Here is a 20,784-nt window from a genome sequence, read left to right on the forward strand (position 1 = left end):
GTTTGCGTGAATGCTAATGCATGTATCTTTATAAATGACCTGTAATGGCATCTGTCATTTAATAATATTCTTTTTCTCAGCATTTTTCACCAAACATGCAAAGAAAGTTCAACTTTATGATTGCTATTAAGTTTTTCAGCAAGCATTCCAAATAAATTTTAGGAATATTTTTAATTACAGTGAGTGATTTGTATTCCTGTTACTCTTTCCAAGAACTTAAATTCCAAGCTATCCTAGAATATCCTCGATCACTCAAAGATGTTTTGTCCGTGAACTTTTTACATGATGGACAAAAATATGACCCATTGTTTCACAGTGATTTGGTTTTCCTTTTGATTTGCATCAGCATATGCCTGTATATATGCCTTCATACTATTCCATATTAGGGTAGGCCTAGGTGAAAAACCCCAATTTTAAGATATTTCAGGTTATCTACTCTGAGTCATTAATTCCATTCAAGATATTCATGATCCGTAGGTATTTTTTACCATCACACATTCATACATTTTTCATACAAACTCATCTGTTTCTGAAAGTTATAATATTCCTTATCTCTTGAATCTCTTTAACTTTATTCACACGTGGCTAAGATAGAGGTCCATATGCTGACACTTATTCATTCAAGGATAAAGGAAACATTTGATTAATCTAATCTAATCTAATCTTAATCTAATCTAATCTAATCTAATCTTAATTTTTCAAACATCTTTTAATCTCATTATTTATCATATCATCCATTGTAAACTCTATGTCACATGCACTAAGTAATCCACTTGTACAATTATTTTGTCAAATGCATTCTCAAAGAGACCATTCTTACCATATTCCAGACACTGGACATCAGCTAATTGCATATATAGAAGCTATATATTAATTGCATATATGTATTGCATAGCTTCCATATATAGAAGTCACCAAACATTATTGCAGTACTACCAGTTTCATCATAGTTGTCTGAGCACCTCAAGATGCCACAGATGTGATGAAACTCTAAATCTGTTGCTCTCAGCTAGCAGAATTGCAATATGTATGTAAAGAAGCATGGGTATGTATCTCCTATTATTACCTAACTTATCTATGCATCCATCTCTCATATATTCATCCATTAACAATGGTGACTCTGTATTCTTGGTTCACCTCATTGTGTATGTCAAATGAGTTACTCAAATCCCATCCCCTCTCTTTTCTTGCCATACTTGTTTAATACATTGATTGTTTTTGGACATGAAATGTTAGGAGGATGTTGAGATCAGGGATATTAAAAGTGAGATATGGTGTGAGGAAATATAGATATGTTTGGGCTGCACAAGGTGAGGTAGGAAGATTGCAGTGATTACATTACTGGAGTGATAGTTACAGAGTCATGTACAATGGAGGGAAAGAGAGCCAGCAGTAGCATTAAATAAAATAATGAAGAGGATTTTTAATCAGAACAGATTGGTGATGGATCATTGGAGATTAATGCAGAACTAAGGGCTTAGTTTTTATTCAAGTTTACATGGCTACGAGTGAGTAGTATATCTAGAAAACCTCCAAAAAGAAATCATATTCATGTTTGAAAAACAATAATGTTACTTTTCAATAAGGTTACTTTTCCTTCAGAAAAGTTGGCTATTATTTTAAATTATAAAATAATTGCACTAATTGAAGGATCAAAATGCACCCTATGGTAAATAATTTTCTTCTCCAGGGATGGAAAGTATTCAAAACTATATTTAGGCATGAAAGTGTGTGGAATTAGTAAGTCAATTATTTCATTTCAATATATTTAGGCATTTTATTAATCATAATTTTGAATTGTATTGAAGCCAAACAAAATTCCCCAAGATTGGGTCATGGGCCCATGTGACAAGTAGCTTTTGGGAGGAAATAAAAACAACCAGAGAAAATGATAAAAGTCATTCCCATAAGAATACACTTGATAAGTATGGTAGACTAGAATGCCATGGTAGGCAAAGGAAAAAATGGGTGTGAGGGAAGAGAGTATGATGTATTTGTACAGAAACTTTCACAATGCCACAGAACAAAATGATCCACACAACTATAGTTTTTAAATTGTTTCAATAAAAAAATCATCATCAGGGCTGAATATGATGTGAGTATTCATTAAATACAATGTTATGAGTGATTAAAGTTTCTATAACAATTTATTATTATGATATAGCATACCTCAAAGTTAATGAAAATCAACTTTTATTTATTGTAGAAGAGTATTGATTTGGTACAAAGAATGACCACAGGGAGAAAACAATTGTTTTGCAAGAGTGGCTTAGTGGCAAGAGGGACATAGATTTTGGAACAATGTTACCAATTCACAGACTCCTGGCAGTGGATGTGGACTCATATGATAATTTTGCATTCATGAAGTGTAATGTTATTTTTCAGAGAACAAAAAAGGGAATACAGGTCAGGAAGCTGAATGTATATCCTTTAAATGGGATAAATGGGAAGGGATACTACAAAGCAGTTGACAACATTCTGATTGAGGACAAGAGTGTGAGTACAGTAGACATAAGGCCTGAACATTTCCAAGAAGGGATAAGGGGAGGCAACAAATAAAACAGTTGGGTAGATAAATAGGAAAAGAATGATAAATCCAAGGATTACCAAAGAGATTATTAAGAAGAGTGGTGATTAAGAGTAAGAAGAGATGAGGTGAGGAAATATTAGAATGTAAGGCTGGAATCATGGAGAAGAAAGTACAAAAACTAAATAATGAATAACGGCAAGATATTATCATCCTTATTATTTCACCTACACAAAAGAAATGTGTTGGATGGAATATACAGTGTGAGGATATCGAGAGTTTATATAGAAAGGATGAAATATGCACACCGGGCTGGAAGGTGAAAACACCATCAGAAAGGAACCTACTGGCATACCAGAAGATTTTAAGGCAAAATAGAAAGAAGAAATTGAAGAGCTGCATGAAAAAGGTATTAGACCACTTAGTTTAGTCATAGAAATAGGATATAATGTTAATGAAGATAACTTATGCCCAAGGATACGAAAGGAAATAAAACTCAACAAGGCTGTAGGAGTGATAGTATTCCTACAGATCCACTCAAATGTCTAGAAATATGTGGAGGGAAGATTTTTTTATGAACTCATTCCTAATAATTATGAGTAAGGATATTGCTCATGTAACATATTTTGGTCAATATTATTTCCTTATTCAAAAAAAGAGAAGGTAGAAGTTTGTGGGAACTATTTTGTAAGAAACTATCGGATAAGTTTAATGTCATGCATAACAATGGTAACTATCAATAACTACGGTTCAACAAGAAAAGGGCAGAGGAAGCATCAAATGACTACTTAGAGCAAGCTCATTTAATCTAGGAAGGGTACGTGTATACAGGATTCCATAGCGGCAGAGGCAATAGGCTTGGAGACTCTGCTTAACCAAAATATTAGCATAATTCCACCAAAAATGTTTTTTACCGAAAGCAAAGAAAAGATACTCAAAGACCATGGCATGAGGTGTGGCCTTGTATGGATCTGAAAATTGATCATTATGGCTAGAATTCAAGGACCCATTGGAGGTCCTTAAGATATGAGTGGGGATAAAGATGGAAAAATTGAAATGGACAGAAAGAAAAAAATGAGGGAGGGGTAGGTAAGTAGAGGGGTGAATAATGTTGGGAAAAGCTCGAGCAAGGCTGTAGAAATGGGACAAATCATTTTCAGAGAACATATAATGTAATGGAGGGTATAATTTTGAGTAAGTGTGGTTGGAAAAAATGGATAGACTGAATAACAGGGGGATCGGGATGGTGTGTTATATAACGTGGTGGCTCCCTCCCCCCAGAGGTCCTGGGTTTATGTTTTGCCATATTAATTGCCGTATAGGCAGAATTTGAATGTACAGCAACGCTGGGTTTATTTATCCATCAAAAACCTATCTTTATGGGTAAACTACTGTTAGGAATACAAAATACTTTTATTTCATTCAAAAATCCCGCTTGCAATTCCTATCCGGCAAATGGAAATGGCACAAGTCCGTTCGCTCAACGAAAATCCGAGAGCAATTGTTTTTGCCCATGTGTTTTCTATGTACATGCGGCAGTGCCTGTCTTAAACTCTGTTATTCTTCTTGAAGGCCCAGTAATATTAAACATTTAAGCCTAATAGACGCAAGCAGCAAAATAAAGCCGTTAAAATGGCACAGGTTAGTTTTATATATAATATTATTATCCATATATATCTTGAAACCGAATATTGTTTATCAATATCTTCTTCTTATTAATTTGATAGAAACGCAAGAAAGGCGGAGGACGAATTAGTAAGGTGAAAAGAAACAATCAAGTGAGGAATAAATTAGTCAATCAAGGGAAAATAAAAGCTGGAATTAATAGGAGGAAGAGAATCAGTAAACCTATTACTCGTCATTCTGTTGAAACGCATCACGAGGATGAGGCAGAAGGAAGTGACGATGGAGCCGGATTGCTCGAGATGATCGAAAAAGATGATCTTGAATTTCTTAAGTCAGCGGTTGTTAACAGGAGCTACTCCTTATTAAATAAAATAAGGGTTACTCAGTGAGTATCATCAATACACTTTTAATTTAGTGTACTGTTTACTGAGCCTAACGATACTCCGTGGCGAAGGACTGCGCAAAACTAGTGAATTTAACCAGAATTTGTTATATCTTGTGTAATGGGTACAATTTACTGCCCTTATTTACGTATATGTCTGTCATTTACTGTCCTTGTTTACATATTAGGAAGGCTAAACCTAAATCGTCAACAAAGGCTCCAAAGGACTGTAAGTCTATAGAAGATGAATATGAAGATGAAGTGCTACCACAATTGGAGACAGGAGTATCTATGAAACCATTATTGCCAATAAAAACTAAGCATGGTTTAATCAGGCGAGAAATGAAGCAGCAAGGTATACAATTAATATAAATTCTCAAATGTAATAAATTGTATATACATTTACCATGCATTCGTATACAAATATTTACGTGACTGGGCCTAATTCGACATCCATATAATTTTATTAACTTAAATGCAATACGCCCCATCACTTTGCTTCCCTTCATTAATAAATACATACCTAGTTTGTATATATGTGAGAATTTAGTTGTAATCCAGGACAATAGCATGATTGTCATCTTTTCGTATATTTTGATGGCTTGCTTTTGGTGCTGCACTTCATGGACTTGTGGTATAGTAGTAACCAGGCTTCAACATAAAGATGCATCCTATATTGGATTCGAAATTGGTTCCCTCGAGCTCTCTTTCAATGTTACCCTATCATATGATAGAGATTTTTGTCACAAATTAATGTCTGTGACCAAATATTGGTATTCCATCATATATATCTTTTTATTGTGAAGGCTTTGTCGAGGTTAATGCAGCTCTAAGAAGCCAACTTATTTCCCATTTTCAGTTTTATGATTTAAATACTATCCAAATTAATACAGTTGATCTTAACTTATACTTTTTTGTTGTAGGGAGCTGAAGATTAATTCAACTTGGGCTTCCAGAGGGTAAAACATAATTATTATGCATGAAGTTTGTTTAAAAACTAAACATTGAAAGAATAACTTTTAAAGGAATTCATTGTCACATTTTAAATTATAAAGTGAAAGGCTATATTGCCCACGCAATATTTTTCTGTTTCCACACTATTAATGTGACCTATGGATGAACTTATTGTAATTACCCTTGTTGCAAAACTATACCACCTGAACTTTCAGCCCAGTGTATTCCTACTTAATGTCATTATCTTCATTGAACCTCTTAAATTGCAAATGTTGCATTATGACATTAAACAATTTGAAATCATTTTGAAATTGAAAATAAACAACTTGGCTTTTCCACAATGGAAATTTTTTATTTACGACCTAGGTTTTGTTATGGTATAACATCGTCAGGAACAAACCAGTTTTGTATTTAACGGCAAAATATACCAACAACCAGACGACTTGGCAATAGGCTCTCCGCTTTTCCTGCTGCATTTGCCTGGACAATTTTGAGCAACTAATGTTATCCTTAGAGAATCCCCTCATAAAAATGGTGGTCAACAGTCTCTTTTCTTACACGCACACCCCCATTTTGCTGCTGTTAAGTTTACGTCAAACAAAATTGTAGTAAAACATAACAATTTCCTTTTTCTAAAAAATGTTTATTTTTTAATTGCATTTGTATTCTTGTATACTTCCTAAGCTATAGACTCATCTTAAAATTAACATTCGGAGAATTTAAGTTGACTAGAGAGGTTTTGCTTGTTTTATTTCATCTCAGAAGCCAGGCCATCATACAAACAATAAATTTTTATAGCTGAGGCATGTAGTTAGGCAGCAATGCTTTGACTCCTCCAATTTCCCAAAAGTTGATTCATGGTAATAGTTTTTAGGGAAGTTATATCGAAGAATCTATTTCATTAATATTTCCTTCGTTAAATATAAAAAAGATATGCATCATGTAATAAATATTATATTCAAATTTATAGACTCATGACAGTTTCATTTAATTTTTCTGATCAAGTGTCATCACTGATATGAGCAAGGTTATTGTCCCACATTGGCTGGATTATGAGGAAGTCTATTTAATAAATTAGTCTTTTACAATGAGTAGTTAATGTATATGAAACAGTATCCCATGGACAGGAGCTTTGCCAAGCATAAAGCTTAATGTGTAATAAGCCATTGGCTACTTTTGCAAACAAGATTTCATTTCATCTCATATTTCTAAAAACTTTTTGCAGTAAAAGAGGAACCAATGGGTGATGACGAAGAGGTTAATGGTGCAACTAATGACGAGGATGGAGCCAATCAAGACATTTCAGATGATGACAGTGATATAATGGATGTTGATTTGGATGATGGAGAAGAAGACTTAAGTTCCTTGAGTACTGTAGAACTATTTGCTCGGAGGGAAGAAGCACTTCAAAAGCGGAAGTTTCTCATTGGGATACTTTGTAGTGGAATACTTGAAAACCCAGAGGATAAGGTAAATCTTGAAAAATACTTCCAATAAATTTAATTGTAAAAATAATATTTAAATCTCAATATTTTGAGTTTTCTAAATATTTAAATTTTATATCCAATAGCTAAAGAACTTCAAGTACTTATTGGAAATGATGGATGAAAAAAACCCAGAGGTGGAAATCACAGTGAAGAAGCTTGCGAGTGTGTCCATCCTTGAAGTTTTCAAAGACATTCTTCCATCTTATCAGATTAAACAGTTTGAAAAGGAGACTGCGATGTGTAAGTATTACTAAATACTTATCTTGGTAGATCCCTGGAAATATGGGAAACTACAAAAAAGAAAACTTCTCTAAGAAACCTGGGATTTGGCTGAAAATATTTAAATTATGCAAATTTCATCCCCTGTCATTTTCCTCGGTAAACCTTTATACGCAGTAATATATCCACACATGTTAGTTTTTACTCTCTTATTGGGAATGGGGATCAAAATTGATTGAATGAAATCTTATGGCCAACATACTTCCTTGTACATGAAAAATAAAAGCCCTAAAAATCACCAGTTCATGTTTCCCTCAACTCTTTAGTAATTCTGTGGGGATATTAAATATTCGTATAATCATTATCAGTTCCCCTGCATGTACAGCTCCCTAGGTCATCTGAGCATGCAAGGCATGCCACCCCATCAAGTGATAGATCATGGGAGGGAATCATACAGTAAAACTTGACTACTTTTTCCATTCATTGGGCTCCTTATGGCTTCCTCTTTTTTCTCATCATGGTTTGTCATCCTTGCTCGATTTTATGTGCTCTGAGAGGAAGATTGTCAAAAGATTTGAATTTTTTATCTCTGAAATAAAATTAGTTTTTTCTGTATTTATCTGCCAAATCAAGACTGGAATACTTTTTTAATATTCCTAACATCTCATACCATTTCTGTACATGAATTCTCACTTTTCCATTGCTATATTAGTACTTTGAAGTTTTTAATAGACTAATCAAGTATGCATAAAGTATAGTGTTAAAAAATTAATAATAATATTAAAGATAAATTGAAATTTTAATTATTTATTGCAGTAAAAAAAGAGACCCTGGTGTTACGAGGATATGAAAAAAATCTCTTAAATTATTACAAAATCTATCTGCAAAAACTAGAGAAAATAATGAGCATTATAATTCGGAAGAAAGGGCGGAAACCAGAGGAGAACAAGGTAAATCTTTTTATTTGGTGTTGGATGTTTTAGAAAATATCATATATTGTCTAAGGTCACTATTTTGTTTTAATTTTTTTTTTAACCAGCAAAAAGTCAAGTTAGCAGAAGTGGCTTTCAAATGCCTTTGTGATTTAATGGTAACACATCCATACTTCAACTTCTGGAGGAATATTGTGCAACTTGTTGTCCCTTTCCTTAACCACAAGTTATCATCAGTCAGGAGCATTGGTGCTGGAGCTGTCAGAAGTGTTTTTCGAAGCGACAAAAGAGGGGAGATAACTCTTGAGGTTAGTGCTCAGAGCCAGAAGAAAATGATTCCATTTCTCATCTCACAATTTCCATTTATTATTGAAGAAAACCCTAATTTACTGATCTATGTGCCTTAAAGTTTTACTTTTTTTCCTTAGATTGTTAAGAAGATAAATTTATTAGTTAAGGCCAAATCCCATGCTGTTCACAAGGAAGTCTTGGAGGTTTTGCTCTCATTGCGTTTGAAAGAAGTGAATTTAGATAAGGAGAAAGAAGATGACATGAAAATGAAAAAATTCATGACACACAAACAAAAGTTGTTGGTTTTGTCGAAAAGAGAAAGGAAGGTATGTACCTCAGCCTATCACAGGTGGTAAGGATTTGAGAAATCACCAACAAAATCAAATATATTATATATATATATAAATAAATAAATATATATATATATAAATATATATATATGTATATATATATATATATATATATAAATATATATATATGTATATATATATATATATATATATAAAAATATATGTGTGTATATATTTGTGTATATATGTATATATATATATATATGTGTGTGTGTGTATATATATATATATATATATATATATATATATATATATATATATATATATATATATGTATATATATATATATATATATGTATATATATGCATTTATAAAAAATATATATATATACATATGAAAAAAAATATATATACATATATAATATTATATTTATATTACTAATTATCTCTGTATGCCATCCAAATTGGTAATTATGTGTCTGAAATTGCACAAAATCAGCTTTTCTTCATCAATTGACTCAATTAGATCATATATGGTAGAAATATTGTTCAGTTATACAATATCCATTTTAAACTACATGTAAGTTGGTGATTTTTCCGTTCTAATTGGCTAACCATTATTATCATTATGTGCATGATTGAAATACTTATGCATGCTATATCTTACTGGCAGAGTGCAAATTATATAGAATGTTGATCTTTTTAACTAATATGTTCTATTTAACTTATAGGTTTTTATAATCATTAACCTTCTCGGAGGTGTTTGTAATAATCAATCACTCTCTTTTGTGTGTGATATCATATGAAAGCACCAGCACACTTAACATATTTTTTTTCTGGCTAAGAAATTCAGCAAGCAATGATGAGTGTAATCCTTTAGTCAATTATTGAATTTTTGTCAGCATGATTTAAATCAGCTGAGTTTTGACCAATTTGCTTCCAAATTTATAGTTATTATGCACACCTATTTTGTTTTCTCACAAGCACATCCAAGTGAGGGAACATGGAAAGGTATTGCTGCAATATATACTTGAAAGTCTTTGATTTCTTCATATTGTTATTGTCAAATTTTTTAATCAAGTACATAATATTCAGGGAAATTTAGTCATCTTTGTTTGGTGCTTCTTCAGTATTGTGTCCTCTTTTAATTTCATAAAAGAAATTTGAATTTTTTAGTAATTACATCACAATAAAATGTATGGCATCACCCTTGAACCATTGATTAGCCGAGGAGTACCTTCTTAACAATTTTTATTTTTTCAGAAAAGCAAAAAAATTGATGAGCTGGAGAAGGAACTTCTTGAGACAAAAGCAGAAGAAAGCAAGCAGTCCAAAATGAAATACCTAACTGAAACCACAAAGACTATATTTACTATTTATTTCAGAATTCTGAAAACAGCCCCACATTCCAAAGTCCTGAGTCTTACCTTAGAAGGATTAGCAAAGTATGTATAATATTTTATAGTAATTGGCATTGGTAAATTCTATGTGCATATTGATTGGTGATGCAGTTATTATTTCAATGGTATTAATTCCATGCGCAATGAAAATATACTCGATTTGCAATTAGTGATTTCTTAGCATCTTCTCATGTTTCTGAAAAATTACTTTTTGTGTGGGTCTTGGGTGAACATTCGGTTGAAGCATTATGTAATGAGGGGGTAAGCATAAGTGCATATATGGCAAGATCAACTTGATCTTGAGAATTCTTAATTATCTTCTGCAGTTAATGTATACAATATCAGTAACATTTTCAGTTGAGATAGATCTTCCCTGCATTTATGCTTGTCTGCAATGGTCAGAAGGACTTAGAAGTTGTGTTTCAATATAGAAATTAATTTTTATGTTTATATTTGGCATATTGGCTTGGCAAGTGGCTATTATTATCAGTTGTGTGTAAAAAAATATGAAAGCAATATTTTTCAATTTTGACCAAATATTTTAAGTACTTAAAATAACTTTACTTGAGATAGTGATCGTTAAAATGGATTACTAGGTACTCGTAGTAGTAGTAGTAGTTTTAAGGGGAGGCGACCGACAGCTAAGGTCATTTGCGCCATAGGGGATGGACAGGAAAGGATGAAGGGTGGAGAGAAACCCGGCGTCGGCATTAGCCTACTCTTTACGAAAGGCGCCAAGGGGTCCGCAGTTTAACGTCCCATCCGACGGACGGCGTACTCACTCAAAGTGCCCTCCACAAAGCACCTCAAGTAGGGATCGAGATACCTCTGAAAAATATTCAACACCGCCGGGATTTGAACCCGCGCCCTCAGGGTGGGAAGCCAGTACGTTAGCCCCCGCACCATCTCGATCCCCCTAGGTACTCGTATTATTGTTAAATTTGTATTATAGATACCTCTTGCTTAATTATGTGAACTTACTCATAAGTACTCTGGATAGATTTTTGTAATAAAGCTAAGCATATTTATTTGGGCCCTTAAGTTAATTATTGACTGTAACTTAAGTTTACTAACTAAAGTTAGGTGAGCCCTTATGGCCTCAATATATGCATGTAACAACATGGAAGATCCTTTGTGTTTGAGTAAGTTGGTCTTTTCTAGTAAGGGTATAACTTCCCCATCACCTGTGTATGTGACATAGTTACTGTTAGTGACCCCCCAGTCAGTAAAACAGATAAGGTCCCATGAACTAAGGTGTTGTGAATGTGTCCTGTGTTGTGTCTGGCATGAAAAATGATTTCTGATGAATAGCAAGAGAAAGTGTGTGTTTGCAATGGTCACGTTAGTAAAATATTAGCTTGTGGGGGTAATTTTTTATGGGCTGAGGAGTCTTTAAAATTCATTAACTAGGCAGATTTTGAAATCCATGTCCATTAGTGCCAATGAAAGTAATGTAAATAAAATGATATATTAAGGTAGTTACAATGCAGATTACTTTTTGTACAAAATAAGGCCTTACCTTATATCTAATATTAAGTTGGAGCTAAAACTTGAGAGAGTTAATTATTCTTACTTCTGCTCGGTGTTAACAGTTTGCTCTGGTCCTGCACAGGGAATTGTAATAGCCATTAGGAAGAAAAAAGTATTTTTCCCATGTAAATCCAATAATTATGACATCTCGAATTGAGCAATCCAAATTTAATATTTGTCACTAATTATTGTATGCTTTTTAATCTTCATTTTTTCTTTTTAGGTATGCTCACTGCATCAACATTGACTTTTATCATGATCTAGTCAATGTTTTGGATGGGCTTGTGTCTGGAAACAACGAAAACAATACAGTATTAGGGTGCCGGGAGCAACTTCATTGCATACAAACTGTGTTTTCAATTCTTTCTGGTCCAGGAATTGCTATCAACATTGATCCACTTAAATTTTACGCACATCTGTACAGAAACTTACTTCATGTAACAGCAGGTAAGCAATTTATCAAGTTCCCCCATTTACGATACACCAATTTACCCAAATTCTGAAGTTTTGGCCGGGTTAAAATCTTGGAGACAACGAATATTTTTCATTGGTATGCCGATCCTTACTTGAGGTGCTTTGTGGAGAGCACTTTGAGTGAGTACGCCATCCGTCGGATGGGACATTAAACTGCGGACCCCTTGGTGCCTTTCGATGAGAGTAGGTTAATGCCGATGTCGGGTTTCTCTCCACCCTTACTTTCCGATCTGTCCCTAATGGCACAAATGATCTTAGCTGTTAGTTGCCTTCCATGAAGCTACTACTACTCTGAAGTTTTGGTCGACTCTCTCTGGCATAGCAATGACTATGCTGGATATTGCTTGGTAAATATTCAGTTGAGCACGGGTCCTTAGACCCATTTGTGTACACAATGGATTTGAGATACCCCCATGAAAGAAGTCGCAAGGGGTTAAATTGGGTGAGTGCATTGGCCACTGAAGATCACCCATCAAATAGATCAGACACCTGGAGAATTGTTCCCACTAAACTCTCATTGTGGTTTGTAACATGTGTGCTGTGGCTCTATCCTGCTGAAACCACACAATCCCAACATCCATTTTATCAAGATTTAGCAGAAAAAAATCTTCAATCATGATGTTCACATAGCGGTCTAATTCACTGAAACTGCAACCTCATTCTCTTAAAAAAATAGGGACCAGCAATGCGTACACTCAACAGTGCACGCCAAACAGTTACATGTTCACAATGAAGTGGCCTCTCATGAAGTTCTCTGGAATTGTTATCTCTCTCCAGTACTTTGCTGGTTCAAGCATCCAGAAAGATGAAGATGAGTGTCATCACTAAATAACACAATTGCATCATCAGGCAAAGTTTCAAGGAACGCTTCAATTGCAGTTTGGCAAGAAGCAAAATTGCATACAGTAACAAAACAACCATCTTTTAAGAATGAAAGTTAAAGTCATATTGAAAAATTTGCCTCACAGAATGATCAGAAATTCCTAGTGCAACTGCATGTAGAGCACCAAGGAAATTGCAAAAATGACTGCCTTACTGCATCAATGTATTGGGCTGGTCTCGGGTTTTACCTCCCTTCTCTTTCCACACTTCAATTTTTCCTGATTGTGTGTTGCCCGCATAGTAATCGATTGCCAGCTAGGAATACCAGCTCGGGTGGCGATATTGAAGTGACTACAGAATGCTCACTGCATGGCAAACGTCAAGCAACCATTAGAAAAGAGTAGTCGTCTATCCAAACGTATGCTGTTGCTTCATGGAAGGCATTCTAGGTCTTAAATAGCAAGGAAAGAGGAATCCACCCTATCAAATTACATCATCCATGGCTTCTAGGGGCCAAATCTCAATTCCTGGTGCTCAATTCAAATCAGAAAATTATGCTGCGGAGCCCTGTACTATTTATTCGCTTGACATTTTTTTTGCATCAAGTTAGTGCAAACTGTTAAATTTAATTATTCTAAAAGAAAGTTGGGAATTCCAAGAAACTGCAGGAGATGCCGCAACAGTAACTTTAAACGGAGTCATCCGCTAATAAATATGCATTTCAATGCAGCAATTTTGGAGTGTAAAATCATTCGCCTTGATCGGGATTCAAACCGGGATCCCTCAATGTCCGGCGGAGTGTTTTAGCCAGTTTTCAAAATTTCAGAGTTTAAGAGGATGCCTCAATAGCTTAACTGGCCAAAGCACTCAGCCAGACATTGAGGGATCTGGGTTTGAATCCCGGTCAAAGCAAATGAATTTTACACTCTGAAATTGTTGCATTGAAATGTGGAATTATTCATGTTTCAAGGTGGAATAAAATCGCTCTGTGATGCTGACTGATGCCATTTTTTTCCCAACTTTCCTCATGGGCTTTCCTTTTCTTTGGTGTGATCTCACTTTCAACATGATGCCTATGGCAAAACTGTTTTCCCATTGTTTTTTCGCACAGTTGAGTTACACTTTATGAAGCTTCCACAGTATCCAAAGTGAATTTCAAAGTGTTCTAAGTCTTGACATGGCATATGAATAACTTTTGTTACATGAAAAATATGCTGATTAATTGTTGGTTACATTGAGTATTTTGGATTTGTATCAATATTTAACTTTTAGCTTCTAACATAACTATGCAGGAAATACTTAGGTAAGATGTAAATATTAAAATTGTTATTTGTACTTTCAATTTTAAGATAAATGTATGTTGAGCATACTGCTCTCTCCATTGCTAAAACATATACATTAGCAGACATTTTTTTTGTGTGTAGTCATTGAATAAATGAATGTGACCTTAAGTATAGTTTGAGGTTTAATCGTAATCATTTACATCACAGTAGCTCTCCTTGCTTTAAGAGACTTTATCCTAAGTCCTATTTCCAAACTAATGTTAGATTTTCATCATGTGGTAGCATGAAAAATTGAGAAAAAATGCAAAATATTGAATTGCTGATTAGAATATTTGTACATAAGTGTACAAAATTTGAAATGAGAGGATCAGTGAGGATTAGCATACAGAAATGAGTGTAGAATGCTTAGAAGCCGTTAGAAAGATTGTACCACACATTTTATCAATAAAACCATGAGGAACAAAGTCATTTAAACATCTATAAAGAAAAACAGGATAGGCTAATTAAATTTGTATGTTCTTTGAAGCCCTAGAAAAACCCTAAAAAAATAGCTGGTGCTTAGTATAGAAAAGGTAAACTTTATTAATTTACTTGATAATTGTTATTTTTAGGTAAAAACTATGAAGATCTTCCTTGTGTTATCTCATCTGTCGACACAGTATTAATTAAGAGAAGGAAAAAGGTCTCCCTGCAGCGTCAGCTTGCATTTACAAAGCGTCTTGGCACATTATCATTGATGGTTCTCCATAATGGTGCTTTGTCTTGCTTGAAGATCATAAGGACACTAATCCAGGTTTGTAAATTCATTGCTGTTAAAACATGTTTTCATTGGCTATTGCCACCTTACATACCTGTATTTAAACCTCATCAGCTTGAATAGGCAGGAAGAATTGTCTGCCATTTTGTTCATGAGATGTAGTGTGTTTTTATACCTGTAAGTTTCTCTTAATATTTCATAAGACATGTATTGTAAGATTTAACTCTTGGGATTTACATTCCATTTCATTTGACTAAAATGTATTTTTATCTTAACCCAATTCTCTATTTTGAGTTATAAAACTCTGTAGTTAATTCTGAATTTTTTGCATGCCTGGTGACAAGGTTTTGTTGGCAAGTATAAATTTTCTTAAAGAGTTAAAGGCTTCCTTTTGAATTTAATAGTTAACCAAATTTGTTGGGAATCTCTATCCAAGATATTGTAATGAAATGAAATTATTGACTTTGTGATTTCACACACTTATTAAAGCACGACCCGGGTTTCAACATTGTAGTCATCATCAAACCTGATGATTATTTCATTTCAATATGTTATATAAATTTTATGAAGTTATGCCGGAGACAACAAGTCCTATCTAAGATATTCCAAATTTATTGAAAAAGAAATTAATTGGAATAAATTTTATGTATGGATATAAAGTATCATTTGCTGAAACTCTTTCGTGATGTTAAAAGAGGAAAGATGTTGCTTTTTATCAGATGAAAATATTTGTTCTGAAAAAATTAGTGATGCAGATGTCATGGTTAATGTCAATCAAGTCCATTGTTAACAGATTTATTCTCATTGTTAGGCACTCATTTTCATATATTTTATTGAATATTTATGGCTGGAAATTCTTCCTTTATTGTTTAGTTTGAAAAAATATTTTATAACTTTCCTGGTAACTTGCTTTGCCTTTTAATTATAGATGAGATGACATCATGATTTTACAACAAATACAGAATAATTAGATTTTTTTCTATTTCATTCATTTCAAAATTCCTGTATTTCCCAGTCAAATTTTTTTCTCCTTAGATTTTCCAAATAATTTTTTAAGAGTTTAGCTTTAGTTTCATCTGAACTGTTGTTGTAAATGATTAATTTCTGGTGATTTATTATTTAAAATAGCTCAACAAGGCAGTTGATGTGTTGCTTGATCCAGAGTCAACCATTGGAGGTGGAATATATCTTCCTGAGCTTGAGGAACCTGAGTATTGTAATGCAAGCAATTCAGCACTCTGGGAACTCCTGTACTTAATTGTAAGCATGAATTTTTGGATATTTGCCAAGCTCTTATTCTCTCTTCTGGTTAACTTAATAAAATAAAAAGTTATGATTATTGTAAATGTGAGAAAAATGCAAAAAAATTACTTGGTATCATCAGGGAGTGCCCTAAGTTTGAATAACTTCTCCATCAGTAAATAGTCAAGAGTATGCTGTGAGAGAAAGGTGAATAGGGAAGAATGTTGACAGTGAAGACATTTAGTAGCATTTTGATATATGTTGGAGAAGATAACAGTATTTCATCACACGTTCTAGTGATTTGCTCTGGTTAAGTACTTTACTGGGGACCTAGGGCTCTTGCCAAAATTTCTCCAATGAGGAGTTTCATGTTTTTTGTATTGTAAATATTTTGTCACTTTAGGGAAGGAACAAAGTCTATCATTCTGAGCTGCTCATGTTTTTTACTTTTGTCCCAAGTGGTGAGGAAGTTAAAAATAGCAATGAAGCTTTCCTTTTGTTTTTAATTATTTCAATTTGTTCATTGTACTAATTACACCCAAGTAGGTTTTTTTAATTGCTTAGAGGTTATGTTTAATATTATTCCCTGGCATTCTCCTTGGGTAGAAATGATTTTCTTTTTCTTCTGAGAAATTTTCAGCCTTACAATCCATTGGGGGAACTTGTTTATGTGACTCCTGTGATAACTATTTCTCCCACTACTTTTGGAACACTTGTTTTGCTGTATTAATTTATTGATAACTTCAAAATATCTTGGAGAACTTGAAATTATACTGCAATATGAATGGAATTTCTAGATGTAACTGACTCTTTAGTGGACTAACCCATTGTCTAGCAACCGGAATAAATTTGTTGATGTGTACTAAATCAAAATCTTACGATAATGAGAACTGTCTCTCCTTAAATTTATTTTATGTTATTGTATAACTTGTTTTTCATTTGTCCTTTCAGAATCATTACCATCCTATTGTGAGAAAGTTTGCTCTACATGTTCTTCATGGTTCCCCATCATCTGGAGAGGGAAACCTACCACCTGAGCTGTCAAAAATGTAAGAATTTCAATTCTAAATTCATTTTCCTTATATTCATTAAATTATATTTCCTTCTTTCATTTCTTTGGTATTCTACCAATTAAAGTTAGGTTTTGGGTGGTTGCTAATGACTGTATCTTCTATATACTGTGTTAACTTGTAGATTAGATTGTTAAATATTAGATTGTATTTCCTACATTATTTTCTTGCTACATTCTTTGTATTGTTTGCCTACTTTCATGCCATTCAAAAGTTGTGTTATCTTCCTTTCTCTGTCTGCTTATTGAACAATTTCCCTTTCATTCACCGCCTTCAATGCCTTACCATCTCACTGTATTTCCTCCTACCACTTTTTTTGCATATTTTTATTTAACTATCAACTGTCCTCAGCCGACTCGATTTTTAATTTCCTTATTATTCTTCTTTTATCTAACTTACTTCCTTTCTTCTCCATACCCACATCTCAAAATCCTCTAATATACTCTCATATTCTTGCCTCAAAAACCAGATTTCAGACCCATACAGCAGATTAATTAAATGCTAACTACAACTGATTACATTAACTGTATTTTATGTTATTTCTTCTTAGCATTAGGCTCCATAAACTGATTAAATAATGTGGACTAAGGAATTGAGAAAAAATTTTTTATGATGTGCAATTTTTTGTAGGTCACCTGAGGATTTATTTCAGGAATTCAACCCTAAGGAAATGACATTCAAGCCTATGGTGCCACCACCCAAGCGTCAGGCTAATGCATCAAAACCTCCTAAGGGAATGGTATTCAAGAATCTATACTTCCAGAAGAAAGCTGAAGATACTTTGAAAGATGTTAGTAAATGTGATGAATGCTATAACTTAGACTTTTATGGTGATTATATCACTGGGAGATCCAATGTAAGAGTGAAATGTGAAGTATAAAATCAGGTACCAGCATACTTCTTTATTGTAAATACATTCATTTTATATACTTGTGTCTTAATCACTATAACCATTTTTTTCCCAATGCTAAGTTTATTTACGAGCAGATGTTTCAAGTCTCTCTGCCTGCATGATAGGCTGTATATTATTTTGGAAGAGTGGACTTTTTCTGTTTATATGTACAACATATTTATTTATTCAACCAAGTACTGTCAGTACAGAGGAATGTGGTGCATATCAACACTAGTCAAGAGTCGAGGGTTAAAAGAGATGTTGTATGATCTGAAATGATGAAATGCAATTTTTATCTGTTATGAGGTCAGAAAATACCAATGAAAGTGAATATGCTAGCGAAGAACAGATAAACTTGAGTTGTGAGTTTTCAGTAACATGGCATGTAAAGGTATTGGCAGGTCAGGACCAAACTTCACGTCTATAAAATTTATTTTGTTATATTTATTGAGAAATTTTTTTTGTGGACCCATTGATAAGTTTAAAATTGAGGGTATGCATTATGGGTCATTTTACCCGGCCTTTTGTTGTATGGGTGAGGATTTCATTTAACCTCCTCCCTCAGAAATCAGAGATGATTCAACTTTTAATGGTCACTGCTCTACTTGGAAAAATGGTACCTTTTGTGTCCTCTTGCCTCCATCCAGCTATACTGACTTATTTACTTCCATACTGCATAACACTCCTTCAGCCCCCCAGTTGGAGCTAATAAGGAATAGTGCACAAGGAAATCAATCTACACTTTCTCCTTCTTGGAATGTAACGTGGCAACATGAAAATGCAGTGGTTTTACTCAATACACGATAATTCTAAAAATAAATGTGTACATATTAGTTATTGTTGATGAAACCATCGATGCATTTCAGAAAGAGCAAATTTCTTTCAGGTGTACCTGCCCCTAACAGAGTACTACTAATTTGCATAAATACTTGGAATAAGTAATTTGACCAGACCATACATCCAGTAATATTGAGTTGACATGGCTTGACTATGTCATTATTGCTAATGTATGCATGTTGTTTAAATTATTGCTTGAAAGTAGCATTGCAAAATGCTACCAAGGCAATCTTACTGATGAATCAATGAGCTTTATTCTTAATACAGCCACTCCTTGGAGCAAGCAAGGGGAGGGCTGTCCTGTGTTTATTGGAATTATAGGTGAATTTACCCTATAAGGGGAAGGTCTACCTGACCTCACCCTTAAGACCGTGTTCGACTAGATTAGCCTATGTCAGGCATCGAGGCATGCTTGCTGGTGCATCTTGCTCTTTTCCAGCCGCTAGATTGACTTTGTGGATCCTACTAGAGATAATGCACAGTTACTTTCCCAGGACTCCATCTCAGTTTATTTTGGGGTCGTTTGTGTCAGGTAAGTGAATGGATATTCTGAGTTGTTAACTTTAGCTGTCTAAGCAACATGGTCAATAGGACCTGGTGCATGGAAAGCTGCAAAGCTGTTTATAGGTACACTTCAGGGGATGAATTTTTGTGTTACTCAGTTTAGATTACCTTTGGCCAGGAGTGAATGGAAAACAAAAAAAATTATCCTAAACGCATTGTTCTCCTGCTTTGAAAATTGATAGAGGCATGATCTACCTGAAATCCTCACCACTAAAAACAATGAAAACCATCTTTGGTTAAGATAGGTTTTTGGATGGACACAGCTACCAAATAAATATTTTGTGACTCCTAACAAAACAAAACACAATCCAGCAACCTACTTAACATCAGGTCCCTCTTCATCTCTGAGTACTTCCTTCGTCCCTTCATCCCATCCAACATCCTTATCCTGTTCCCGCCCTTTCCTGGTTTTCTTAACATTCTCACCTCTATCACAGTCTTCAACATCCCACTGCCGGTCAATACCCCCTTCATCCACTTTTCCTGCCTCCATAGGATTTCTCCCAACAAACCCCTCTCTTTGCCCACCATACCAAGTACTTCCTCGTTTGCTTTCTTCTCTGTCCATTTTACCTTCTCCACACCCACATTTCAAAAGCCTCCAGTCTACGTCTATCCTCCTGCTTCAATGACCACGTTTCCGCGCCATACATAGCGACGCTCCATATCAAAGTTTTTACGAGTCTTTTCTTAACATCCTTACTCAACGTCGTCGTCATCAACTCCCTCCTCCTTGTGAAAGCCTCTTTACCTAGCGCAATTCTTCTCCTTGCATCCCTACTAATTTGACAGTGTTGGTCCAAAGCACTTCCGAGATGCATTACCCATTCTACCTGTTCTAGTTTTTGCCATCCTATTTTAATGTTTAGTTTAGCCTTTTTCTTTCTGGAAAATCGCATTACCGTTGTTTTATTAATATTGATTCTCATCCTCTATCTATCACACTGAATTTCCAATTCACTCAGCAATGCTTGCAACCCCTTGGCTGATTGACAAACTAAAGCTTGGTCATCAGCAAACCTAACTGATTTTATGAGTTCCCCGCCGACTTTCGTTCCTACCTCCAGTTCCTCTTTAATCATTTCCCCCCACATATTGGTTGAATGGAAAATGCCAGGTGACTCAGAAAGGTATCAGTTTGATTATATTCTGGTTAGGCTCAGGTTTAGGAACAGTGCAATGAATTCACACAGCTTCCCGGGAGC

At 34.3% G+C, this 20,784-nt stretch overlaps 1 protein-coding gene across 1 annotated transcript; it reads left to right on the forward strand.

The window, feature by feature from the left end:
• The first annotated feature begins 4,040 nt into the window (after nt 1-4,040).
• Noc3 (Nucleolar complex protein 3) lies at nt 4,041-18,305 on the forward strand. The gene is made up of 14 exons (XM_071591935.1): nt 4,041-4,168; nt 4,255-4,538; nt 4,724-4,890; nt 6,715-6,959; nt 7,060-7,216; nt 8,012-8,145; nt 8,235-8,435; nt 8,556-8,744; nt 9,972-10,153; nt 11,862-12,085; nt 14,829-15,010; nt 16,103-16,234; nt 17,168-17,265; nt 17,917-18,305. The coding sequence occupies exons 1-14, from the start codon at nt 4,160-4,162 to the stop codon at nt 18,164-18,166; spliced, it is 2,454 nt and encodes an 817-aa protein (XP_071448036.1). The 5' UTR covers nt 4,041-4,159; the 3' UTR covers nt 18,167-18,305.
• Nucleotides 18,306-20,784: the final 2,479 nt, after the last annotated feature.

The sequence above is a fragment of the Hetaerina americana genome, unplaced genomic scaffold, assembly GCF_022747635.1.
Source record: "Hetaerina americana unplaced genomic scaffold, ioHetAmer1.1.p SCAF_5, whole genome shotgun sequence".
NCBI classification, from domain to species: Eukaryota; Metazoa; Arthropoda; class Insecta; order Odonata; family Calopterygidae; genus Hetaerina; species Hetaerina americana.